General features: G+C 42.0%; 1 protein-coding gene across 11 annotated transcripts; it reads left to right on the top strand.

Annotated features, from left to right (window-relative positions):
- The first annotated feature begins 4,722 nt into the window (after positions 1 to 4,722).
- On the top strand, positions 4,723 to 27,188 carry ZNF382 (zinc finger protein 382). Of its 11 annotated transcripts, none has more exons than XM_062176204.1 (5): positions 4,723 to 5,315; positions 7,314 to 7,382; positions 11,317 to 11,468; positions 12,090 to 12,179; positions 24,424 to 27,188. In XM_062176204.1, the coding sequence occupies exons 3-5, from the start codon at positions 11,330 to 11,332 to the stop codon at positions 25,845 to 25,847; spliced, it is 1,653 nt and encodes a 550-aa protein (XP_062032188.1). In that variant the 5' UTR covers positions 4,723 to 5,315; positions 7,314 to 7,382; positions 11,317 to 11,329; the 3' UTR covers positions 25,848 to 27,188. The 11 variants fall into 11 exon arrangements, with proteins under 11 accessions (XP_062032188.1, XP_062032194.1, XP_062032189.1 ...); XM_062176210.1 differs by having other exon boundaries at positions 11,342 to 11,468; XM_062176205.1 differs by having other exon boundaries at positions 4,723 to 5,140.

Genomic DNA, 27,188 nt, shown 5'->3' on the forward strand with positions numbered 1-27,188 from the left:
CCAGGTGCTTATCCTGGTCTCCCCTGGGGTGCAGGGCCCAAACACTTGGGCCATCCTCCACTGCACTCCCGGGCCACAGCAGAGAGCTGGCCTGGAAGAGGGGCAACCGGGACAGGATCGGTGCCCCAACCGGGACTAGAACCCGGTGTGCCGGCGCCGCAAGGCGGAGGATCAGCCTGTTGAGCCACGGCGCCGGCCTTCAGGTAAAAGATTTCTATTCTACATCTTCTGAGTATATGGCTCATTTTCATACTTGTAAGTGCCCATCTGTGGTCGGCACTGTAGTGTGCTGGGTAGAGCCGTTGCTTGCGGTGCCAGCGTCCCATGTGGGCGATATTTTGAGTCCTGGCTGCTTCTCTTCAGATACAGCTCTCTGCTATGGCCTGGGAGTACAGTGGAAGATGGCCCAAGTCCTTGGGCCCCTACACCGATGTGGGATACCCAGAGGAGGCTCCTGGCTCTTGGCTTTGGATCCACCCAGCTCTGGCCATTGCGACCAATTGGGAGTGGGCCAGCAGATAGAAGACCTCTCTCTCTCTGTCTCTGTGTAACTCTGCCTTTCAGATAGATAGATAAATCTGTCTTCCATCCGCTGGCCCACTCCCCATATGGCTGCAATGGCTGGAGCTGGGCCGATCTGAGGCCAGGAGCCAGGATCCTCCTCTGGGTCTTCAATGCAGGTGCAGAGGCCCAAAGACTTGGGTCATCTTCTACTGCTTTCCCAGGCCATAGCAGAGAACTGGATCTGAAGTGGAGCAGTTGGGACTTGAACTGATGCCCATATGGGATGCCGGCACTGCAGGTGGTAGCTTTACCCACTATGCAGTGGCGCTGGCCCCTAACTCTTTTTTTTTTTTTTTTTTTTTTAAAGATTTACCTTGGCCAGCGCCGTGGCTTAACAGGCTAATCCTCCACCTTGCGGCACTAGCACACCGGGTTCTAGTCCCGGTTGGGGTACCGGATTCTATCCCGGCTGCCCCTCTTCCAGGCCAGCTCTCTGCTGTGGCCCGGGAAGGCAGTGGAGGATGGCCCAGGTTCTTGGTCCCTGCACCTGCATGGGAGACCAGGAGAAGCACCTGGCTCCTGGCTTCAGATCAGTGAGATGCGCCGGCCGCAGTGGCCATTGGAGGGTGAACCAACGGCAAAAAGGAAGACCTTTCTCTCTCTCTCTCTCTCTCACTATCCACTCTGCCTGTCAAAAAAAAAAAAAAAAGATTTAGCTTGTTTATTTGAAAGACAGAGTTAGAGAGAGAGAGAGAGAGAGAGAGAGAGAGAGAGAGAGAGAGAGAAAGAAGTCTTCCATCTGCTGGTTCACATCTCCAAATGACCACAACGGCCAGGGGTTGGCCAGGCCAAAGTGAAGAGCCAGGTGCTTCTTCCAGGTCTCCCACGTGGGTGCAGAGGCCCAAGCACTTAGGCCATCATCTGTTGCTTTCTCAGGCACATTAGCAGAGAGCAGGATTGGAAGTGGAACAACTGGGACTCAAACCAGCGCCCCTATGGGATGCCGGTATTGCAAGGAGGGGCTTAACCCTCTACAGTGCTGGCCCCTTAATATTAACTTTTAATCCTCATAAAAGCTTTGAAATTGGTACTACCATTCATACTTTATAAGTAATAAACTATAGAACAAAAAGATATTGTGTTATATTGCCCAAACTCACCCATAGTAGGTACAAAACCTAGATTTTAATTTTGATATTCTACATTAGAGGTTGACAAACTTTTTTTTTTTTTTTTTTTTGACAGGCAGAGTGGATAGTGAGAGAGAGAGAGAGAGAGAAAGAGAGAAAGGTCTTCCTTTTTGCCGTTGGTTCACCCTCCAATGGCCGCTGCGGCCGGCGCATTTCACTGATCCGAAGCCAGGAGCCAGGTACTTCTCCTGGTTTCCCATGCAGGTGCAGGGTCCAAGCACCTGGGCCGTCCTCCACTGCCTTCCCGGGCCATAGCAGAGAGCTGGCCTGGAAGAGGGGCAGCCGGGATAGAATCTGGCGCCCCAACCGGGAATAGAACCCGGTGTGCCGGCGCCGCAAGGCGGAGGATTAGCCTGTTAAGCCACGGCGCCGGCCTGACAAACTTTTCTTTAAAGGATCGGATGGGGCTAGCATTGTGGAATAGCAGGGTTAAGCTGTTGCCTGGGATGCCGATATCCCATCTGAGCATCAGTTCAAGACCCAGCTGCTCTACTTCTGATCCAGCTCCCTGTTAATGTGCCTGGGAAAGCAGTGTAGGATGGCCCAAGTACTTGGGCCCTACCATACACATGGGAGGTCAGTTTGAAATGTCAGGCTTCGGCCTAGCCCAGTCTCAGCCATTGTGGCCATTTGGGGAGTGAACCAGTAGATGAAAGACCATTCTGTGTCTCTCTCTGTAACACTGCCTTTTAAGATAAACAAATAAATCTTTGGAAAAAAATACATTCATATGTTTAGACAGAAGACCAAGAAAATAAAGGATCAGATACCAAAATCCTAGGTGAAATGGAGCAAAAAGCAAAATCAAAGATATTATATGAGTATATATAATAAGATAAATTTCTCCAATTTCTTATTGAGAAATTCAAAACTATGAAACTGAAATTCGAATTTTACATAATGAAATATTTTTCCATTGAATTTGTTGTTAACTATTGAAAATGTCAAAAGCAGTTTTCACAGGCTACACAAGAATACACTACAAACTGGATTTCCTCCAAAAAGCCATTGTTTGCTGACCCCAGGCCTAGCCTGGCAACTACTGTACTATATAAATACTATCTCACACCGTCCACACAATCACGTGATTTGAAAAGAAAAGTGGTGCTGCTAAACCTCACACAAGAACTGGCTGGCATCACATAAATCTCCTAATGGATTCCTTTGGGGAAACAAAAACAAAAACAAAAATTCCTGCCCTTCTTGACAGTTCGGTCTATACTACTCCAAATAATATCCTTCCTTATTCCTAAAGGCCTCCAAAAAAGAAAGTTGTTACTTATTTGCTAAAAGGAGTCAAACCATCTCCTACCTTGCTGTTGTTCCACCACTACCTCTGAAGATGTAAATTATTTAATGTATAATTCTTTTTTTTTTTTTTTTTTTGACAGGCAGAGTGGATAGTGAGAGAGAGAGAGACAGAGAGAAAGGTCCTCCTTTTTGCCGCTGGTTCACCCTCCAATGGCCGCCGCGTCGTGCCGATCCGAAGCCAGGAGCCATGTGCTTCTCCTGGTCTCCCTTGTGGGTGCAGGGCCCAAGCACTTGGGCCATCCTCCACTGCCTTCCCGGGCCACAGCAGAGAGCTGGCCTGGAAGAGGGGCAACCGGGACAGAATCCGGCACCCCAACTGGGACTAGAAGTCGGTGTGCCGGCGCCGCAAGGCGGAGGATCAGCCTGTTAAGCCACGGTGCCGGCCTTAATGTATAATTCTATATAAGCATGTCTCTTTCTTAACAAGCCACGCTGTAAAAGTAAAGGCAGCCTACTTCTATGTTGCATAAATGAACCCAGGGGAACTGAAAAAATAGCCAAGTGGTTATATGAAAATTAATTCCAAGAAAGGCATTTGATGAGGTACCAGGAGAGAAGGTGCTCTGTTCTCATGGTACTATCATTAGCAGGAAGAGCAGGCTAGAGACCTGGTAAATGGGTACGACAAATTTGGCAAGGCATTTCAGATGAAGTTATTCTACATCCTGAAAAACAAAAATGCATTGCATTAAACAAAACACTCAAAGTGACCTGTAGCTTGGATTTAAGATGTGCAATTGCAATGCTTCCTCCTCTCAGGGCCCTTCCCTTAGAACATGACAAAACGGTGAAAGAAAAGGGAATCGCTACCAGGCCCTTCCTAGAAGCCAGGCAGCTGAGTAAGAACCCATGCTTCACCTCCAGCAAGCCCCCATCGCCCACATCAAATACACCCAGATGGAAGTATGAAAAAAAAATGGAATACTGTTGACTCTTCCTGTTATCATAAAGAAAAAGTTGAGAGTCACTTAGACCTGGGACAGGAATTGCATTTCAGTCCACAGTTTCCTGTAGAGAGAGCTATGAAAATGCTGTGAATCTGCCCCCACAGAGGGGTCTTTTGGTGCAGGAATTTTGAGGCCACAACAACCTGTCTTCCCAGGACCCTGCCTTAGCTACAATTTCAGGTCAAAAATCTTCATATCAAACACAAGGCTGCGCTTTTTCAGTTGGATACTTAATTCTAGGTCCCAAATACCCAACTTGCTCTTGGACAGCCATTTGACTGCCCTTCGTGCAGTGCGGCTAGCAGGTAAAAAGAGGCAATAAAAGAAATTCCAGTGCAACCAGTTCCAAGCAACCATGGCACATGACAATGTTGGCCTGGGTAGGCTATGTATGAGGCATTAATGCCTGGGCCATAGATACAGCGGGTACTGCTGAAAGCAACAAGAGGCCAGGCTTCAGGACAGGAGGTCCCAGACTCTTCCACAGTCCGAGATGGAGCCACACGGAGATCCTGTCCACATGCCCCTCGGGACAGAACTACAGAAACCAAACTGCATTTAAAAAAAAAAAAAAAAAAAAAAACCTGGGTTAAAAAACATCAGCCAACCACAGTAGGCCATTTTTGATCACCCTGCAGCCTGTCACGACAGCGCTGTCACTCATCACGGCACATCTCCCGGTCACCGCGGTCCTAAACGCGGCCCCGCCCCCGCCGTCCCCAGGAGCCCAGTCAGAACCAGCCAGGGCTCCCCGTCACCGGCGCCCCCACAGCCACAGTCACATCCCACGCCCGACCACAACCAGTCACCTTCCTGAGTAGCTGGCTCCCAGGCCAGGAGCTCCGGCCTCCCCACGCCCCGTCCGCGGCCCAGGAATTCGGGGCCACCGGCCGGGAGCCGCTGCTTGCACCGGGACCCAGGTCACCTCAGCTCCACAGCGAAAACGAGGATCGCAAAGCCAGCGGGAAATGACCCAGAGGCTGACGTTCCTCGGCCGGCAGCCGCCTGAGAGAAACGAAATCCAAGCCAGCCCAGCGCCGACCTGGATAAAGCGCAGGGAAGCGGCGACCGAGGACCGCGCCGACCGCGCCGCCGCTCCTCACCGGCCGCCCCGGAGACTCTTGGGAACGCAGGCCCACTCGCTAGTGCGCAGGCGCAGACGACCGAGCCCGGCCGGGGGTGAACCTGGTGGGTTTTAGGGTCTCTGAGGAGGCCGAGAAGGAACTGGGCAGCCCCGGCCAGGGAGAGCTGATTAAGATAGCGGAACCGGATGGGAAGGCCGGGGAAGAAATCCCGAGACTGAGGCGGGCCTGGTGATTCTGTGGAGGGAACCGGGACCGCGCGTGCAGCCGCTCACCGCTCAGTACGCGCAGGGCCTCGGGCGTGGTCCGTGGGCGTGACCGTGAGGATGACCGCGAGGGTGACCCGCCGCGAGCTCGGCCAAGGGGGCTTTTGCCAGTTTTGACCCCGAGGAAGCGCCGTCGCGGGGAGCGGGGTCGCGGGCGCTGCAGGGTGTGTGTCCCCTGTGCCGAACCTGCTGCGTTTGGGGTGCGTGCCTCTGGCTGCTGCAGCCGATTGTGTTTTGAGTCGCGTTCCTGCGTGAGGGTTCTTCTGCGTTTGTCTATTTTTAGATTAGGTGGGAGCCGTGCTGGAGACTGCTTGGGAAATTGTAAGTTGGAAGTGATTTGTGAATGTGATGTGACTCCGCCTGGGATTGTGCAATGTGCTGTCTAACGTAGTGAATGATATGTGACACTACGGGTTGGCGGTTTGCTGAAGAATGTGTGGTTTAATATTAATATGCATATGATTGCAACCTCCGTTCTTCCTGATGGTTTTGTCACCATGATAATGTAAATATTTGAATGATTTAGGAACTATGTATGACCACGTCTAGTTGGTTATGTAAGATTTGATCTTTTGAATAGTAGTCTTTAAACCTGCCTCCAAAATTGTAACTAAATAGCAGTTTTGCAAGTAAAATAGAGGTGTAGATATTGGAAAGGAAAAGCCAAGATTTTTTGTAATTTCCAGGTGGTAAGATTGTTTACCAGGAAACACCTCATTAACTAAAACCAGTATGTTGAAATGACTAGGGTTCCATGGGAAGCATGCAGGAAAAAACAGTTCTTACCCCTAACTCCCGTTACCCCTAACTTTCCCATGGGTGAGATTCCCTGCTTCCGGATAAAATCAATGGCAAAGTCAGTAGCTTCTTCAAGCATGCTAAGATAATAATAAGTATTTGGTACACTTTTAATCATAAGGCCAGTCTCATTTTGGTGATTAAATAGTTCTTTTGCTAACTAAAATACTCACTGTAGCAGTCAATACTTAACTCTACATTTAGCAATATCCTCTCTGCTTGGAATCCTACAGACTGTAAAGAGTACCAAATCAGTTTTCTTTTCTATTTCCATACCTGTATTACTGAAAACTGTTGTTTAATACTTAATCTTTTAAATAAACCATTAGTATGTTTATAATAATAAATAATATTTAATTTTAGCAACCCTGCTTAATTAGCATGACAGGTGAATAAAGATACAAAGTACAAAAATAGGAAGTCCAGATATCCTCAAGTATATAAGGATATGTAATATATGATAAAGATGGCATTTCCTGTCAAATGAGGAAATGTAGATTATACAGTATGTGGTATTGATAAACATACAAAGAGAAAATCATCAGAAGGCTAAAATACTTTCATAGTCATATGAGACAAGATAAATTATTTGCAACTTAAAATAGATAAATGATTAATTTCCTAAGTTTACAGACAAAATATAATGTCAAGTAATTAGAAAATAAGACCCATGAGAAAAACATGGGTAAGGAGATGCTCTTATTGAAAAGAAACAGGAAACATCTCTACAGTTATTAGAAGTTTGTTCTTACTCAAAATAAGAGATGTGTATCTTAAGTCTACAATAGAGACCTAATAGACAAAGATTAAAAAGTTGTCAGTTGTATTCATTAGGGCATGGGAAAGCCTTCACATGACAGTGTAAACTGTCAGAAGGTCCACAGACAACAATTTGGAAATATAGAATAAATCTGTGCTCTGTGGGAGATGGAAGGTAGAACCGCAGAGGAGAAAACACAATGTTCCCTCTCTCCAAACCACAGCAGGTTCCCCAGAATCCATTCAACCTCACCAAGTGATGTTGTTCCTGGTGTTGGGGAGGCAGCAGGTTTGTCCATTTTCCCATAAATCTGCTCCTGGGTTTCTGAAAGGTATGCAGAGTGGGCAAGTGCTGAAACAGGGAAAATTAAGAAAGATTAGACAGTTATTCTGGGAGGTCTCGGTCAAGTATGGTGTCACATAGCTTCCTACATTTCTCCTCCTTTGCCTTTTTAGGACCCTTCCTGCTCAAGAAGATCTCAGAAGAGAAGAGTCTCTCTTACCAGTCTCAAAGCCATGTCTCAGGTGAGATGGTGTTTCCTCTCTTTTTGTCCTTTCTTTCAGGGTAGATGAGCATTTGCTTTCCTGGCCTTAAGTTTCCTCCACAGTGGGATTTGCTAACATAAAACTCATCTCCAGTAAGCGCCCAGATCAGGGTTAGATGAGCAAATGGTGTGGGGCACAATATTTGATGAGTATTCTCAGGGCTATGCCTTCCTAAATTTTGTACCCTAGGTACCTCACTCCATTCCAGTCACATAAACTTAAGCCTTTCTGAAGTGTACCTTCTAGTTGTAGCCAGTATTTACATATAGACGGAGTGTGTCGTTCATCCTCTTTCTCAGTCTCCCATAAAATTGCTCCTGGAACAAAACTGTGACATCTTGATTTAAATGGGAATATGATATTTGAATGAATTTACCTTGCTTAGGCACACATTTGGGATTCAATCTGACTAGTCAAGGAGCAGTCATGGAAAAATCCTGATTATCTCTACTAACCTCTATTTTATAGTAATACAACAGGAGGTAGAATTAATAGATCATATTATTTGTTTGTGGGAAGATGTCCTGTTTTGTGAGATTTTCAAGATAAAGATTTGATTGTAAACCGTAAACCTGTAACTGATATTTTGTGTTTCTCTTCTTTTTTTTTAAAATTTATTATTATTATTATTATTGACAGGCAGAGTGGATAGTGAGAGAGAGAGAGAGAGAGAGAGAAAGGTCTTCCTTTTTGCCGTTGGTTCACCCTCCAATGGCCACTGTGGCCAGCGCACTGTGACTGGTGCATCGCGCTGATCCGAAGCCAGGAGCCAGGTGCTTCTCCTGGTCTCCCATGCAGGTGCAGGGCCCAAAGACTTCGGCCATCCTCCACTGCCTTCCCGGGCCATAGCAGAGAGCTGGCCTGGAAAAGGGGCAACCAGGACAGAATCCGGCGCCCCCACCGGGACTAGAACCCAGTGTGCTGGCGCCGCAAGGCGGAGGATTAGCCTGTTAAGCCATGGCGCCGGCCGTGTTTCTCTTCTAATTTTCCTATTTTATCCATGCCTACTAGCAATTCCTATAAATCACAGCTTGCCAGTAAAGGCTTTTCCAGTATTCTGATACTATTGTAGATTTGTCTTTTTTAGTTTCTTTTAATTTTTTATATCCAAGTGCAGGCTATACCAATCTTGAAATATTCTAGCTTGTATCAAAGGTGGTACTTTGTCCTGTTTTCATATCTTTCTTAAAACTATTGGTTTTTTCTGAATGCTAATTCAGTATCTTATAGGATCCTCTTCTCCATGCACAGTCCTGTTTACTCTGAAGGCTACATTTATCTGATTCTAGTGACTTTGAGATATTTCTCTCCATTCTAGACTTCTGTCCAGAGTGTCAGAACCATATATTAAACCTCTGATAGCTATCTCTATCTGTGTGTCCTATAGACAACTCATATTAAACCTCATTTCCAGGGTTTACCTCATTACCAACTTTGGTCTAACCTATTCTTTTCTTTTTTTTTTTTTTAATTTTTGACAGGCAGAGTGGACAGTGAGAAAGAGACAGAGAGAAAGGTCTTCCTTTTGCCGTTGGTTCACCCTCCAATGGCCACCAAGGCCGGCGCGCTGCGGCCGGCACACCGCGCTGATCCGATGGCAGGAGCCAGGTACTTATCCTGGTCTCCCATGGGGTGCAGGGCCCAAGAACTTGGGCCATCCTCCACTGCACTCCCTGGCCACAGCAGAGAGCTGGCCTGGAAGAGGGGCAACCGGGACAGGATCGGTGCCCCAACCAGGACTAGAACCCGGTGTGCCGGCGCCGCAAGGCAGAGGATTAGCCTAGTGAGCCACGGCGCCGTCCCTAACCTATTCTTTTCTTCTGTTTCCCATTTCCATTTTGTGTTCCAGCACCCGTGCACTTGCCTATGCAAATAACCCAAGGGCCAGGGTAGCTGTTTTGCCTAGCAGTTAAGATGCTCATATGTTGGGGCCAGTGCTGTGGTGCACTGGGTTGATCCTTCACCTGCAGTGCTGGCATCCCATATGGGCGCTGGGTTCTAGTCCTGGTTGCTCCTCTTCCGGTCCAGCTCTCTGCTGTGGCTTGGGAAAGCAGTGGAAGATGGCCCAGGTGCTTGGGCACCTGCGCCCACATGGGAGACCAGGAAGAAGCACCTGGCTCCTGGCTTCAGATCAGTGTAGTTCCAGCCGTGGCGGCCATTTGGGGAGTGAGCCAACGGATGAAAGACCTTTCTCTCTGTTTGTCTCTCTCACTTTCTGTAACTCTACCTGTCAAATAAATAAATAAATAAATCTTAAAAAAAAAAAAAAAAAAAGGGGGCCGGCACCGTGGCTTAACAGGCTAATCCTCCGCCTTGCGGCGCCGGCACACTGGGTTCTAGTCTCGGTCGGGCGCCGGATTCTGTCCCGGTTGCCCCTCTTCCAGGCCAGCTCTCTGCTATGGCCTGGGAAGGCAGTGGAGGATGGCCCAAGTCCTTGGGCCCTGCACCCGCATGGGAGACCAGGAGGAGCACCTGGCTCCTGGCTTCGGATCAGCGCGATGCGCTGGCCGCAGTGGCCATTGGAGGGTGAACCAACGGAAAGAAGACCTTTCTCTCTGTCTGTCTGTCTGCCTGTCAAAAAAAAAAAAAAAAAAAGAAAAGAAAAGAAAAAAAAGATGCTCATTTGTCATATTGAAGCATCTGAATTTGAGTTCCAGCTCCACTCCTGCTGCTAGTTTCATGGTAATGCAGACCCTGGGAGGCAGCAGGTGATGGCTAAAATACAGTGCAATATTGGTATCCAACCACCCAGTGGAAGATCTGGATTGAGTTCTCTGGCCCAAACTCTGCTGTTGCAGGCATTTAGAAAGTGAACCAACAGATATGAGCTCTATCCATCTCTCTCTCTCTGCACCTCTCAAATAAATAAAAATTTTAGAAAATAGTAACTCCTGAGAGCCATGCCTCTTTTCCCACTCTACAGCCAGTTTATGCCCAATTCTGTTGCATTCCATCAAATAGGAATTAGTTGTCTTGTTAGTTCGCTAATACCACCTTAATCTAGGAGGCACCTCCAGCAGTGGTTACATAATTGTCTTTCCCATGGAACAAACCTTAAGCTTTTCCCAGTTTTCAAGAGTGCTGCATCTAAAGTACAAATTTGATCACATGTGTGTTGACTTAACATTTCTTCATGTTCTTTCTACTCCTTAAAGCAGCAGATGCAAAGTAGGGCAGGTATCACAGTAGAATGTATAAGACAGTGCATTGGAAGAAAAGAAAAGAACAGTTTATATTCAAAAGCAATAACTATTTAACTGTGGATTTCCAGGAATGCTTATTGATGATTTACAAATAAATAAAAATACATTGAGAATGTGCTTAGTATATTTTCAGAACACTGCTCTGTAGGGGAAAAAAAATCCAGTATTAGTCCATGGTATGCACACTCTTTACTTTTCCTTCTTAGAGCCCAAAGACTGTTTCCTAACATACTGTACCTTTTACTGTTTCTTGATATACTAACTGGTTTTTTTCTCCCCATGAATTTTTAAAAGCCGATGCCCTGTATTCCTACAAAACAAATTAATTGTGAGTACAAAGCTTTTATGTCCTCAATGAAGCCTCAGAGTACAAAATAAAATTTGTCTTTGCTTTGTGGTGCTTCTCATGTACACATTTCTGCAATACTCTACATATTCAGTGCATGTATTTACATGTATGCCTCTCTCTTAGCCTGTGACTGCTCATAAGCAGGGTTTTATTAACTTTGGTCAACCAGGCAACCAGTCACATTCAAGACAAATAGTGTGATCTTCATATATATTTTCAACATGAGATAATAAGTAAATGCTGATGAATGCATTTTCAGGATTTTCTACAAAACACAAACTAAGAAAACCAGTCTGACTACTGAATATTGTCAGAACTAGGTGTCCATTATCTAGTTCTCACCCATTTCCGATCACTTTAGGATGAACTAGAGTATGCCCTTACAGGGATCGGTATCATTCAAGGATGTGACTGTGGACTTCACCCAGGAGGAGTGGCAACAACTCGACCCTACTCAGAAGGCCCTCTACAGGGATGTGATGTTGGAAAACTATTGTCATTTCATCTCTGTGGGTAAGAAATACTCCTAGAATCTTTCTGTGTCATGCCTCTCCTTTCAAGGATTCCTGAAGTACACAGAACTTTGAACTTCAGGGATTTAGAGTTGATGAGTTCCTTTTTGTTAGCAGAAAACGTGATTATATTCTCACTTGCTTAGTGCAAGGTATTAACTTTGATAAGGTGTTAATGTTTGCCTCATCCGCCACCTTAAAGCAATGTGTTTCTTTTTCTTTTTTAAAAAGCTTTATTTATTTATTTTAAAGGCAGAGTTACAGAGAGAATGAGAGACAGAGAGCGAGATAGAGATCTTCCATCTGCAGGGTCAACCCTCAAACGGCCACAATGGCCAGAGTTGGCCTAGGCCAAAGCCAGGAGCTTCTTCTGGGTCTCCCACATGGGTAGCAGGGGCCCAAGCACTTGGGCCATCTTTTGCTGCTTTCCCAGGAGTATTAGCAGGGAGATGGATGGAAAGTGGAGCAGCCAGGACTTGAACTGTCGCCCAATATGGAATGTAGGCGTCACAGGCAGTGGCTTAACTTGTTACACCCCAATGCTGGCCTGAGCAATGTGTTTCTTTATTTCAATAGTTTTGAAGCTCAAACAGCACAGACCAAGTGTAATTTTTGTTATCAGGGTTTTACATGACTGAGCCTGATAGGATCAGCAAGTTGGGACAAGAAGAGCTGTGGACAGAGAAAATTTTTCCAAGCCAGAGCCACCTAGGTAAGTCTGTACAGATAAAAATCCAGTGAATCTTAAATCTCAGGTAATTGACTTTTTTGAATGTTTTTAGGGATCAATTTTTAAAAGTTGTTGTAAAATATACATAATACAAAATTTTCCATCTTAAACATTTTTTAAAATATAGTTCAGTGTCATTAAACAGTTCACATTGTTATTCCGCAACCACCATCACCATCATCCATCTCTGGAGCTTTTCATTTGTAAAACTGAAACTTTGTACCCATGGAACAGTAACTTCCCATTACCCACACACCTTAGTCCCTGGCAATCATCATTCTACTGTCTGCCTCTGTGATTTTGACTACTATCAATAAATATTCCTTGTAAGTTGAATCATACATATTTGTCCTTTTGGGGGACTGTTTTATTTCACTTAAAATAATGTCCTCACCTATATTGAAACATGTATCAGAATTTCCTTCCTTTTTAAGGCTAATTAACAACCACAGCCCATTGGTATGTATGTATTTACATACAAGTATCATATTATTTCATATATATATAATGCTTTGCTTATCTGTTCATCCATTGATGGACTTGAGTTGCTCCCATCTTTGGGTTACTATGAATAATGCTGCTATGAGCATGTATGTACAAATATCAGTTTGAGCTCCTGCTTTCAATTCTTTTGGATACACGCCCAGAAGTAGAACTGCTGGAGCATATGGTAATTATATGCTTCATTTTTGAGGACTCACCGTAGTGTTTTTCATAGCAGCTGTACCATTTTTCCCCTGATAGTACACAAGGATTCTAATTTCTGCACATTCTCACCAATACTTGTTATCTTCTGTAGTTTCTTAATTAGTAGCCATCCTATTGGGGATATATTGTTCAAGTCCTGAGATCTATACCTATAATTGGTTGTCTTTCATACCTGGACATATATCATTTCCCATGTAAACTTTTTCTGTATCTGCCTTGCGCTTACAAAGATGTCAGCTGGTATTACCTTGCCAAGAATCCATTGCACATTTTGTACATATCATGTACAGAGATCTTAAGTGTAAGAGTTCTTAAGAGTAGAACAGAAGTATAAACGCATGTAACCTACATACCACGTGTGCTTCCATTAACCCATTAAGTTCCATCATACCTCTTCCAAGTCAGTCTCTCCCACTATGATAATCATTTGTGATTTTTACCAGCATAAATTAGTTTATTCTATTCTAGACCTTTTTCATGTCTGCTTTCTTTCACTGTGCTTACTCTCTGACTGATTTATACATGTACTTGCATCCATAAGTAGTTACTTTAATTGTGGAATGGTATTCAGTTGCATGAATTCACCATTTCTTTTTGCTTCTCCTGCTGATAGCCATTTGAGATGTTTCTAGTTTGGGGCTATTTTGAATAAAGTACTGTAAAAACTCATAAAAATCTTCTTGGGGACATAATATATTTCTTTCTCCTCCATAAACACCTGGCAGTGATATTGCTGACTCATAAGGCAGGTATACATTTAACTTGTTTAGAAATTGCCAGCTTTTAAAAGTTATTTTACCATTTTAGGTTTTCACTAGCAGTATATAAGAATTTTGATTGCCTCACATTCTCTTTTCCATCTAATGTTACTAATATTTTCATTTTGGCTATTCTGGTAGTATATCTTTACAATTTTATGTAGATTTCTCTTAAAGTTAATGATGTTAATGTTTTTTTATCTCAAAGTTGTCTATTCAACTATTTTATCTATCTTTTACTGGTATTATATATTTTTCTTGCAGTAGTAGGAAATTGATATATTCTGAATGGAAATATTTTGTTCCATATAAATATATATTTCAACTATTTCCTGTAGCCTGTGGCTTATCTATTTATTTTAATGTTGTCTTTTAATGAGGCAGAAGTTTTTAACTTTGATGAAGTACATTTTTTATAATTTTTGTCTTTTATAGTTAGTTTTTGACTTCTCAAACAAATCTATCTGTTCTAGGTTGTGATGATAGATCCCTATTTTTCTTCTTAACAGTGTTATATATATTTTGCTGTCATTATTAGTTCTGTAGTTTATCTCATGTTAAGTTTTGTTTATGATGTGAGGAAGGGTTTGAGGGCTTATTTTCTTCCACATGGATATCAATTTGTTTCATCGACGTTTGTTGAATTGCCTTTTTTTTTTTTTTTAATTTGGCAGGTAGAGTTTAGACAGTGAGAGAGAGAGAGACAGAGAGAAAGGTCTTCCTTCTGTTGGTTCACTCCCCAAATGGCCGCTATGGCCGTCACTGCGCCGATCCGAAGCCAGGAGCCAGGTGCTTCCTCCTGGTCTCCCATGCGGGTGCAGGGGCCCAAGCACTTGGGCCATCCTCCACTGCCCTCCTGGGCCACAGCAGAGAGCTGGACTGGAAGAGGAGCAACCGGGACTAGAACCCAGCACCCATGTGGGATGCTGGTGCCGCAGGCGGAGGATTAACCAAGTGAGCCAGGGTGCCAGCCCAAATTGAATTGCTTTGATGATAATATAGAAAATTGTTTGTTCATATTTGTGTTAATCTATTTTTGGATCTCTATTCTTTCCTTTCATGCATTTTAAGTCATACTGCCAATACCACCTGGTCTCTGAATTTTGTAATCTGGTAATAAGTTCAGAAATCAACGTAAGTCTTCTGAACTTATTCTTTTTAAAAATTGATTTGGCTATTCTAGGTTGTTTTATTTTCAACCACATTTTAGAAGCAATTTCTTGAATTTTTTGAATAAATGTTCTGGGATATTTATCGGCAAAAAACCAGTCTTAACAACTTTGAGTCGTTTGGTCCATGACCATGCTATAGCTTTTCATTTCAATCCACTTCTCTTATTCTTGTGAGCAGTGTTTTCTTATTATTATTATAGAGGTTTTATACATTGTTCTCTAAGTTTACTTCTAAGCTTTTAATATTTTTGATTCTATGATACATACTGGTATTTTTAGAATTTTTTTCCAGTTTGTTTGTATATACTAACTTTGATAATCATACTTCTGATTAACTAGGTTTTATTGTTCTTTAGGTATATTCCTTTAGATTTTCTATGTATAAAACATGTCCTTTGGGAGAAAAATTTCACTTTTAAATTTCAAAACTTTATTACTTTTCTTTTTTCTTAGTCTGATATACTAGCTAGGGCCTACTGTATATTGTTGAATAGAAGTGATGAGAGTGAACATTCTTAGTTGTTCTCTAAATTTGGAAGAAAAAAATTTTAAATTTTGTTCTTAAGTCTAATACTAACTGTAGATTTTTCATCCATGCTTTTTTTCAGATTCTGGATATTCTCTTCTTTACATAATTTTCTGACAGTTTTAATTGTGAGTGGATATTGATTTTAACAAATACTTTTTTCTGCATCTATTGAGGTTATCCTGTTAGTCCTCTTTTTTAATCTGTAATTATGCTTATATTACATTGAATATTTGAATTTTAAATCCCTAAACTCCTAGAATGAACCTCACTTGGACAAAACACATTGTCTTTCTTAATGATTGTTGAAGTAGGTTTTCTAGTAAGCTTTTATGCATGATTTTACAAGGGGTATTGATCTGTAGTTTCTGTTAATGTCCTTTAAAAGTTTTTGTGTTAGAGTTGCGTTAGCCATATCAAACAAACTGGGGAGAGGGTGCTTCCTCTTCATCTATTGTCTTGTAATAGTTATATAAGATTATTATTATTGCTTCCTTAAATATTCGATAAAATCATCCTCCAGCTGTCTGGGCCTGTACTTTATTAATAAATCAAGCTGTCTGCTTCCAGTGGGAAGTAATGAACTCTGGAATTATACCTCCATCAGAAACAATTAGAAGACTGAGCAAAATTATTTTTACATATTCAACAACAGGAATCACAGGCCTGGATTCCTGACAGAAGAGAAACTGATGAGATGAGCCCTACATTATTCCAAGATTTTATCTGAAGCCAACTTCCAGGTGATAATGCAGAGAGAAACATCTAAAAAGAACTTTTTCATTTATTTTAAATTCCCTGGTTATGGGCTGGCATTATGGCTCATTGGGTTAAACTGCCACCTGCTACCTGTGACACCAGCATCTTTTATGAGTGTCAGTTTGTGTTCCAGCTGCTCCATTTCTGATCCAGCTCACTGCTAATATGCCCAAGAAAGCAGCAGAAGATGGCCAAGTACTGGACTCCTGGGACCCAGATAAGTTTCAGGTTCCTGACTTTGGCCTGGCCCAGCCTCTACCATTGTGGCCATCTGGGGAGTAATCCAGCAGACGGAAGTTCTCTGTCTCTCCCTCTCTCTCTGTAACTCTGCCTTTCAAATAAATAAATATTTAAAAACAAACAAAGATGTCACTTGGGGTATTCACATCCCATTTCAGAATGCCTGGGTTTGAACCCCCACTCTGCTTCCAATCTCAGCTTCCTACTACTGTGCATCCTGAGAGGCAGAAGTGATGGTTCAAGTAGTTGGGTCACTGCCACCACATAGGAGAACTGGATTGAATTCCTGTGTCCTGACTGGCCTCACCTGGCCCTCACTGTTGTAGGCATCTAGGGAATGAACCAGCGGATGAGAAATTGTGTGTGTGTGTGTGTGTCTTCTTAAATAACCACAGACATGATAATAGTTAACATAAAGCATAGGAAATATTCTAACACAGTCATTATTCCTTAGGCAGATTACTTGAAAAATATTTTTAATATTTTTTTAATAATTCAAGAAATGGCCATTTTGACCAAATCCTAGTTTTACAATGGTACATTACTGATATTCAACCTCACTTTCTTTTTTTTTTTTTTTTTTATTTTTTTTATTTTTGACAGGCAGAGTGGACAGTAGAGGGAGACAGAGAGAGAAAGGTCTTCCTTTTTGCCGTTGGTTCACCCTCCAATGGCCGCCGCGGCTGGCGCGCTGCAGCTGGCGCACCGCGCTGTTCCGATGGCAGGAGCCAGGTGCTTCTCCTGGTCTCCCATGGGGTGCAGGGCCCAAGCACTTGGGCCATCCTCCACTGCACTCCCTGGCCACAGCAGAGAGCTGGCCTGGAAGAGGGGCAACCGGGACAGGATCGGTGCCCCGACCGGGACTAGAACCCAGTGTGCCGGCGCCGCAAGGCAAAGGATTAGCCTACTGAGCCACGGCGCCGGCCTCAACCTCACTTTCAAACCTCATAATAAATCCACTAAGTATTAGTCAGCCAGGCCACATAGGATAATAAGCTAAGCTATTTTCTTTTTTTTTTTTAAAGAATTATTTTATTTTATTTGAAAGATAGAGATACAGAGAGAGGTAGAGCCAGAGAGAGTGAGGTCTTCCGTTCCACTTATCACTCCCCAAATGACTGCAACAGCCAGAACTGAGCTGATCTGAAGCCAGGAGCCAGGAGCCTCTTCCAGGTCTCCCATGTGGATGCAGGGGCCCAAGGACTTGGGCCATCCTCCACTGCTTTCTCAGGCCACAGCTGAGAGCTAGATCAGAAGAAGAGCAGCCGGGACTTGAACCAGCACCCATATGGTATGCTGGCTCTGCAGGCTGGGGCTTTAACTTAATGCACCATAGCGCCAGCCCCTAAGCTAAGCTATTTTATTCTCTCTCTCTGTCTCTCCTTCACTTTCTCTCTTCTGCTGCAGAGCGTTCACAGTGTTTTGTATCCATCCAGGCACTACTGTAAAATAAAATCACTCTCTGTTTACTTAGCAAAAATTCATCCTTTATACTTTGTGTATTTTTCCATGACAAAAACACATACCATTTCCCTGCATACTTTACAGGGATTATTTTCCTTTTCACCCTTATTTCTAATAGTTTTAATTAATATAATGATTCTAATTTTTGACCATTAGTCTCCTTTAACAGGGGAGGCTTGAGAAGTGGGTCGTTGTGAATAACCTCCTACATAGCAGCATTCTATAGACCAGCACATGTCATGAATGTATCATCTCATACCTTTAATGTTTCCTCATAGTACACATTTTCTATATTTAGCAGAACCAAAGTTATATGTTTAGCCTTTTTTATTTTTATAAGAAGCCAAAAGTATATAAACTTAAACCTGTGTTCAAAGGTTAAGGTTTCAATAGTTTCTCTTATGAAGAAATTATAAATGAATATTGCCTAACTTAACATGACTCTAAGGTTTCAGGTTACCAAGAAGATTTGGAAACTAATTTATTTGAGAGGTAGAATTACAGAGAGAGGGGGAGAGACAGAGAAAGAGGTCTTCCATTCACTGGTTCACTCCCCAAATGGCTGCAATGGCCAGAGCTGAGAAGATCCAGAACTAGGAGCCAGGAGCTTCCTCTGGGTCTCCCGTGCTGGTGCAGGGACCCGAGGACGTGGACCATCTTCTACTGCTTTCCTAGGCCATAGCAGAGAGCTAGATCGGAAGTGGAGTAGCCGGGACAAGAACTAGCGTTCATATGGGATGCCAATACTGCAAGCAGAAGCTTGACCCACTTCACCACAGTGCCAGCCTCCCTGGAAACTATTTTTTAGGCAGATAATTATGAAACAATTATTGTTGAAAAGTTCATTCATAAAACTTTTTTTCTCCACTTATATCAACTTAACACATGTAGTCTTAATTGTGCTTGGATTACTCATGAAAATTTCATAAGATATTACATAAATCTAGTCATCATCACAAGTTATTAACTAATTTTATAACAGATGTGTGTTAGGCAAGTGAAAGATAACAAAATGAATACATGGAGCTTTTTGTTTGTTGTATTGCTATTCTTGACATATGAATTAATGGCACAATTTATTTTCACTACATGTTTACTTGTACATTTGTTCTTAGGTTGACTTTATAATTTTTATAATCTTTTTTTAAAAAGATGTATGTATTTGAAAGGCAGAGAAAGAGGGAGAGGGAGAGAGCTTATTCTGCTGGCTCACTCCCCACATGGTAGGGGCTGGGCCAGGCCTAAGCCAGGAGCCTGGAACTCCATCCACGTCTCCCACTTGGGTGCCGGGGCCCAGATATTTGGGCCATCTTCTGCTGCTTTCCCAGGCACATTAGCGCAGACTTAGACTGGAAACAGAGCAGCTTGGACTCAAATCTGCCCTCTGATGTGGGATGTTGGCATCACAGTGGTGGCTTAATCTGTGGCAGTTTAACCCTCTATGCCATAACATTGACCCCAATTTTTATAATCTTAAACAACCAATAAAAATAATATTAGGCTATTTGATTAGGAAAGCCAAGTATAATAAATATATATATATATAATCTTGTTTTATACTTAATGTTGATAACTCAGAAAACACACCTCTTTTTATTTAGGCAGCAATATTAAACTAAACTATTTACCAAAGTTTAGCCAAGTCATATGAACTTTAAAGACATTTGGGTTAATTACTGTATTTCTTGGGATTTTAGGAATATTTATATGAACACTCATTTAGTTCTAATATCATTTGAGTATAATTACAGAATTATTTTGTAAATCTGGTAATATGTATAAGTAAGAAAATAACATATATACATAAAATACGTACATAGGAACAAGGTCTTATACCTTCTAAAAACTATGTTTATTTATTTATTTGAAAGGCAGAGCAACAGAAATCTATGTGCTGGTTCATATCCCAGATGGCTGCAACAGTTATGGTTAGGCCAGGCCAAAGCCAAGAGCTAGGAACTCCATCTGGGTCTTCCATGTGGGTGATAGGGGCCCGAGTACTCAGGCCATCATCTGCTGCCTTCTCAGGCGCATTAGTTGGAAGCTGGGTTGGAAGCAATCAGAACTGAAACTGGCACTGCAATATGGAATGCCAGTGTCACAAGCCATAGCTTAACCTGCTGTGCCACAACACTAGCCCCCATATGACTTTTACTCTAAAATTTTAGCCAATAATCAATAAAACTTAATAATATACTATCATCTTTGCTTCACTTTATAATAGAATTTTTTATCTGAATTGTATTTCTGATGGATGGAACAAGTGAAGGTTACCTGTTTGATGTGAAACCAATGCTTTTTACTGCTGTGAAGGAGATTTTTAAGATTTTCATTTGCCTTATTATATGGTTTTATGGAATTTGAATTAAATTTTAGGTGATTGAGGAGATGTCTAGTAGCTGTCTAGATGTCTCCAGAACCCATCTGAGTGGGTGAAATATTCCCTTTCCTAGTAGCCCTTTTTTTCTTTCTCAGCCAGTTATTTTTGGGGTCCCTTGAGTTCTTTGAACATAAATTCCAAGTGACTGGAGGGGCTGGAGTAGGAAGAGGAGGGTCTGGTAGGGTGTGGTCGATGAGGGGAATGGAGGAAGGAGGAGTTGGACATAGGATGTTTCAAAGGATTCCAGGGAACTGAGGGAAGATGGAGGGTGGTAAGACGAGGAGGGAGGGGCAGGAACAATGGCAAGGGAGAGGCCTTAGAGGAGCAAGTTTGTGAAATCGTAAGTTCCCCAAATAAGGTCACTGAAATTCCACAGTATGCTTAATAAAGGCAAGCCAACAAAAAAGAAAGGTGACAGAATTGGTAGATCCTATATCTGCTGGGAGCATATATCAGCAACTGCAAGTTCCCATGGGAGAAACAAGATCAAATGGAGCAGAGGCCTCACAGAGTCACCTAGCCCAGGGTGTCAGGAAGTCAAATTCTGCTTAAATGACAGAGACAGGAAGACAGACTTCAAAGCAGGTACCTTTCAGAGAAGCCTGGATCTCTCATCCAGATTCTGTTTGCCTGGAACTCTAACCCAACTTCTTACAGAGAAATCTGGGGCTCTGGCCTAGCTTTTCTTTGTTTGGCCAATCTGCAGAGTATACTCAGGCTGTTCATACCAAACTCTTCCCTTACCAGCTTCAGTGTATGCTTGTCCAGGGAAATAGGTCAGAACTCTGCCTCACCAATGGATCCCTGCTCAGTCAGGAAGGAAGACAAAGGCTTCAAAGGTATACACTTGGGGTTCTCAGTGAGGGGCCCCAGAGTCTAACGATCAGTCTGTTCCTTCACAAGTCAATGGCACTTTCTTTGAAGTGATAGTCTCACTTGGTTCATTTTCAAGCAAATGACCACCAGATACTATGTATGAACAATACTCAGTGTTTTCCTGCTATTAAGAGCGTCCTTAGATGAAACTTCTTTTCTGATTATGTGGCAGTTAGAAATGCACTGATGATCGATTGGTGCCAGACCTTTGATTTATGGTAATATGCCAGGATTTTACCTAGTACACTAATCCTTTTGTAAATTTTCTCTATATTATGATGTTTTGACATCTTTTTCTTGGCAGGGGTGGGGGTAGGGAGAAGGTCTTGCTACCTGAGAAGAGGTACCTCAGAGCTGGCAATTTGTTAACAGTGAACAATGTATCAGTGAGCCCACCTTTATTATACAAACCAACCAATCCCAAGTTCATACCACCTCCTTTCCCCAGCTCTCACACACCAAACCAATGTCTTCTCTGCCCTAAACCCCTGGGAACGAGATACCAGACCACTAGAGACCACTCCTGTGGCCTGTAGCATGCTGCCACTATTCAGACTGGCCAGTCCCAGGCTCTGCCCTGCCTTGCATTTCCCCTAAAAACTCCAACAAAGGTCCTTTAGCCTTTCTCCTTTTTCCTTTTTCCTGACTAAAATCCGTGCTTCCTTACGTGGCCTTGTATAGCATGGCACGCACCCTCTTCCCGAGAAAGGTAAATAATAGAAATTCCTTTTTTTTTTTAATTTTTTATTTGACAGGTAGAGTTATAGATAGTGGGAGACAGAGAGAAAGGCCTTCTTTCTCTCTGGTTCATTCCTCTAATGGCTGCTACGGCCGGCGCGCTGCACTGATCCAAAGCCAGGAGCTGGGTGCTTCTTCCAGGTCTCCCAACAAAAATTCTTTTAACAGCACTGGCTGCTTTGTGTTGTCACCCAATCATCTCCATAAATTAAAGTGCGATGGCTACAACTGAGACACCCACCATTGTTTTTGCCCCACTGGCACAAATATAAATAGTACAAAAATGACAAATGAAGTGTTGTTATTAATAAAAATAGTTTTGACCTTGCACATACCCCCCCACCCTGTCCAATATTAGGGCCTTAAGTATTTATAACTAACACCTTTGGAACTGATGATTTAAATCTTTCTTGTTTTTCTTCACTTTCTTTAGAATTTCAGTCCTTTATCTTCCTTCTATTATTATATTCTATTTAAACAGTCTTCAAAAAAGTTCATGTAAAATGTGTATTATGAAAAAACTATCTGGATTTCAAAATTTTTATGCCAAAATGAATTTATATTTTAGTGTATGTGCTGCTGAAGTGAGCACATAGATTTATATTTTAATTTTATTTTTTCACAAGCTTTTGGAAGCACACTCCTAAGCATTCCTGAATTTATCCCCAAATCAAAAGGAAATCATGGTCTAATTTTTTTTCATCTTAGTTTTCATTTTCTTTTCTTTGTTTTATGGTAAAACACCTTCTACCTGTTTCCTGTACTCAGTTTCACGTTTCATTCTCACCATGAGGCCGACAGTCAGATTTCACCGTCCCGTTGCCTCCGGACAAAGTGATACTTTTCAGAATCGCTGTCCTTCCGGGAACCTCTGTGCTGCATGCCATAGTGTTGTGCATCATCCCTGACATCTACCCCCCGCGATCCGCCTCCTGCTTCCCTCAGTGCCTTTTCGCATCTTGGTTGCTTTTCTTCCTTTTATCTGCGTTTCCTGCTAATGTATTTGTTGAATAAATGAAGCTTATTTCATTGGACTCTCATGGATACCTTTCTGATGAGTCTTTGAAGGATCCTTTTTCATTCTCAGCTCTTATGTATAAAAGTCCTACAAGCTGTAAAAATCGGATCCAATCTCAAGGTGCAATGTCCCTGTTTTATGTGAATGGCTTTTGAATAAACACTTCAACCCATTTATTTCACTTTAATGTGCCTAAAAAAAAATGTGACTATCAGTCATCTTATCCTGTTGAATCAGGACTAGCAGTCAATAAAGAAAACCGTTTTTAAAAGGGTAGGCATTGGACATAGCGGTTAAGGCACTGCATGCATGGATGCTCACATCCCAAATCTGAGTGCCTGGGTTTGAGCCCCAACTATTTACTGCCAATGACAGCTTCCTGCAAATGTGTGCTCTGGGAGGCAGCAGGTGATTGATCTAGGGGTAGATCAGTCACCTCTACCACCCACCTGAGAGACCCAGATTGAGTTCCCAGCTCCTAACTGGTTTGGCCTAGCCCTGGCTGTTCCAGGCATTTGTGAAGTAAGCCAATAGATAGTCATTTTCTCTGTCTGTCTCTTCCTCTCCCCTACCCTTTCAAATAAAATTTTTAAAATTCTTTTAAAATAGTCATTTTCTTTACTGTTAGTTGTTTCTTTATTCTTTTCCTCCATAATCTTATTTATTTATCCTCATTTGCTTACATATTATTTTTCCCCCTAATCAGTCCTGGTTGTATCAAATTGATTCCATGATCTCTCCTGTGCTTTCTTAATGATCTTGTCACAGTTTGTGTTACATGTAATCTAATTCTGAAACATCCCTCATGTTTTCATTTGCCACTGACATCTTTCAAAATGAGAGCCATGTTATTTCAGATGTGGACTGATATAATTACTGCTTGAATTTGCCAAGATTATCTTCAGTTCTTTCAGTTCATACTCTCAATATGCTAAAATGGCACCACATATTATATGAAATTTAAGCCCCTCCTTTTAAAAAACAACTTATTTGAAAGAGCAGAAGTGACGGGAGAGAAAGAGAGAGAGAATATCTTCCATCTGCTGGTTTATTCTCCAAATGGCTGCAACTGCTGGGACTAGGCCAGGCTGAAGCCAGGAGCCCAGAACTCCATCTGGGTCTCCCCCATGAGTCTGGGTTCCAAGCATGTGGGCCATCATCTGCTGCTTTCCCAGGTACATTAGCAGGGAACTGAATTGGAAGCAGAGCAGCCAGGATTCAATATGGGATGGATTTGTTTGGATTTCATATATATATGTGTATGTGTGAGTGTGTGTATGTGTGTGTGTGTATATATATATATATATATATTCCATATAGGTTTTATTCCTCTCCACTGCACCTTTCATTATATGACAGATTAGATGCTATACATACAGAACTTTGCTTATGCGTATTTTTCTTCATTTTAACAATGTACATTGTAGCAGTATTTATGTTTTATATGTCTGTCATGAGGTAATTTATTCTGGACTTTCTATAGAAAGAAAGCAAGATAGGTTGTTCCACCGTGGGTTGTCTGTGTATACATCAGATTTATAGCATTTATGTGAAGACTTACAGTGTTGTGAATTTTATTTTTTCTAGATGAAGATGGGAAAGCTGAAGATGTTTTAGTGAAATTCAAAGAATACCAAGACAAACTTTCTAGATCGGTGATATTCATCAACCATAAAAAACTAGTTAAGGAGAGAAGTAATATTTGTGGGAAAACACTTACTGTAGGCAAGAACCATATTATTTCAAAAACCCTTTGTGAATATAAACCTGATAGAAAGGTTTTTAAAAATACTTCAGAATTAGTCATTAGAAATATAAACCCCATAAGAGATAAAGTTGGTGAGAGTAATGGATGGGAGAAATCACTCCTCAATACTAAACATGAGAAAATTAATCCTGATCCTGCGGTGAATCTCCACAAACAGACAGAAAGGGATCTTAGGGGTAAACAAGCGCTTACTCAACAGAAGGTTCAAACCTCAGAGCCACAGCTCAAACATAATGAATGTGAAAAATCCTTCCTTGTGAAAGAAATGTTATTTACACATACTAGAGTTCACAAAGGCGAAAGACCCTTTGAATGCAATAAAGATGGCATGGCCTTCCTAGAAAAGCCAAATCTTGGCATCCATCCACATCCTCTTACGGAAAAGAAGCCCTCCGCATACAACAAATACGGGAAACTCCTCTGCAGAAAATCCGTTTTTATTATGCATCAGAGATCTCAGACAGAAGATAAACCCTTTCAATGTCCTTACTGTGGGAATAGCTTTAGAAGGAAGTCGTACCTCATTGAACACCAGCGAATTCACACAGGGGAGAAACCTTATGTTTGCAATCAGTGCGGAAAGGCCTTCCGTCAGAAGACAGCCCTCACTCTTCATGAAAAAACACACATAGAGGGGAAACCCTACATTTGTATCGATTGTGGGAAGTCCTTCCGACAGAAGGCAACCCTCACTAGACATCACAAAACACACACAGGGGAGAAAGCCTATGAATGTACTCAGTGTGGAAGTGCCTTTAGAAAGAAGTCATACCTCATTGATCATCAGAGAACTCACACAGGGGAGAAACCGTATCAGTGCAATGAGTGTGGGAAGGCATTTATCCAGAAGACAACTCTCACTGTCCATCAGAGAACTCACACAGGAGAGAAGCCCTATATTTGTAATGTATGTGGGAAATCCTTCTGCCAAAAGACAACACTTACTCTCCATCAGAGAATTCACACGGGGGAAAAACCTTATATTTGTAATGAATGTGGGAAATCCTTCCGCCAGAAGGCAATTCTCACTGTTCATCACAGAATCCATACAGGAGAGAAATCCAATGGATGTCCACAGTGTGGGAAAGCCTTTAGTAGGAAATCGAACCTCATTCGCCATCAGAAAACTCACACAGGAGAGAAACCATATGAATGTAAAGAATGTGGGAAGTTCTTCAGCTGTAAGTCAAACCTCATTGTCCATCAGAAAACACACAAAGTAGACACCTTGGGAATTCAGTAAGTGATGTGACTTTTTTTATAAAAACGTTTTAAGTCATAGCTAACACATGTTGCTTGCAAGTGTAATACTATTCAACAGTTTAAGGTACTAAATACTGCAGAACTCACCTACTGTTTGCTACCCAATAAACACACACAGATGATGGTACCAGATAAATTAAAGGACAAAGCACATTGAAAAATAAAAGCCACCAACTTTTTATTAGATTCAACAAACTAAAATCTCCAGGGTCAAATTGCTATAAACCTTTAAAGTTGCTTATTTCCCATTTTAATACACACTTTCTGTGAAGCTGTAATAAACAGTTGGCCAGCTGGCAGTTGTCCGTGGACTACACTGTGAATAGAAGTGCTTTAAAAGGATATGTGAAGTGTATTTCTTATTGCAAATATGGAAAAAACTTAGTTGTTACCTCCTCAAAGTTAACCACAGTTCTGACATTAAAATTAGTTTTTGTACATGATAAAACTTTATATGAATTGATTATATATCATGTATTCATATATGACTTATTTCATTTATCATTATGTGTAATCATAAGTGTGTGTGGTAAAGGTTCATTTATTTTTATTCTGTATAGAATTATATGAGTGTGTCACGATTTATACATTCTACTTGTGATGAACTTTTACATTGTTTACAGTTGAGGGTCATGATAAATACTGCTTCTGAGAGCATATTTGTCTTTTGGTGTACATGTATGTTCTTCTCTTGTGTTTATAGTTAAGGAGTGGAATTGCTGGGTCTAAAGGCAGATTATGGTCATCAGCTTTGGTTTATGCTGGCAAACAACTCAGAGCTTTCACCAGCATGAGATAATTTACTTTGAAGGGGAACAACTATGAATATTATCAATATTGTGATGGTTCAAACCAGAGAATTAATGCTGTATGGAAGCTCTGTCAATGTTATTGTGAAAACTGGAGTTATGAAGATAATGCATATAGAAAGCGCTTCTAGCTACAGCCCAAATCTTAGTATATAATCACACAAATATAGTAAATATCAGGTTGTCTTTTGCCACAGTTAATGCCTTACTTGAAATCAGAAAGTTGTACAGAGACAGACATTTGGCCTAGTGGTAAAGAAACCCATGTCCCATATTGGTGTATTTGGATTCAGTCCCCAGCTCAGCACCTGACTCCCAAATTCCTGCTAATGCAGACTCTGGGGGGCAGAATGCTGGCTCAAGTAGCTGGGCTCCTGCCACTCATGTGGGAATCCTGGGTGGAGCTCCCATCTCTGTAGTCTGAGCCAGTCACAGCTATTGCAGGCCTTTGAGGAATAGACCTCTAGATTTCTCTCTTCTCTCCCCCCTTAAGTAACTTAATGAAACTTTTT

Source organism: Lepus europaeus, chromosome 19, assembly GCF_033115175.1.
Source record: "Lepus europaeus isolate LE1 chromosome 19, mLepTim1.pri, whole genome shotgun sequence".
Taxonomy (NCBI): Eukaryota; Metazoa; Chordata; class Mammalia; order Lagomorpha; family Leporidae; genus Lepus; species Lepus europaeus.

Coding starts and splice junctions, on each gene's coding strand:
- ZNF382 (XM_062176202.1), top strand. CDS start 7,117: ATGTTGTTCCTGGTGTTGGGGAGGCAGCAG. Junction 7,383..11,341: donor GTCTCAAAGCCATGTCTCAG/GTGAGATGGTGT, acceptor ATGCCCTTACAG/GGATCGGTATCATTCAAGGA. Junction 12,180..24,423: donor TCCAAGCCAGAGCCACCTAG/GTAAGTCTGTAC, acceptor TATTTTTTCTAG/ATGAAGATGGGAAAGCTGAA.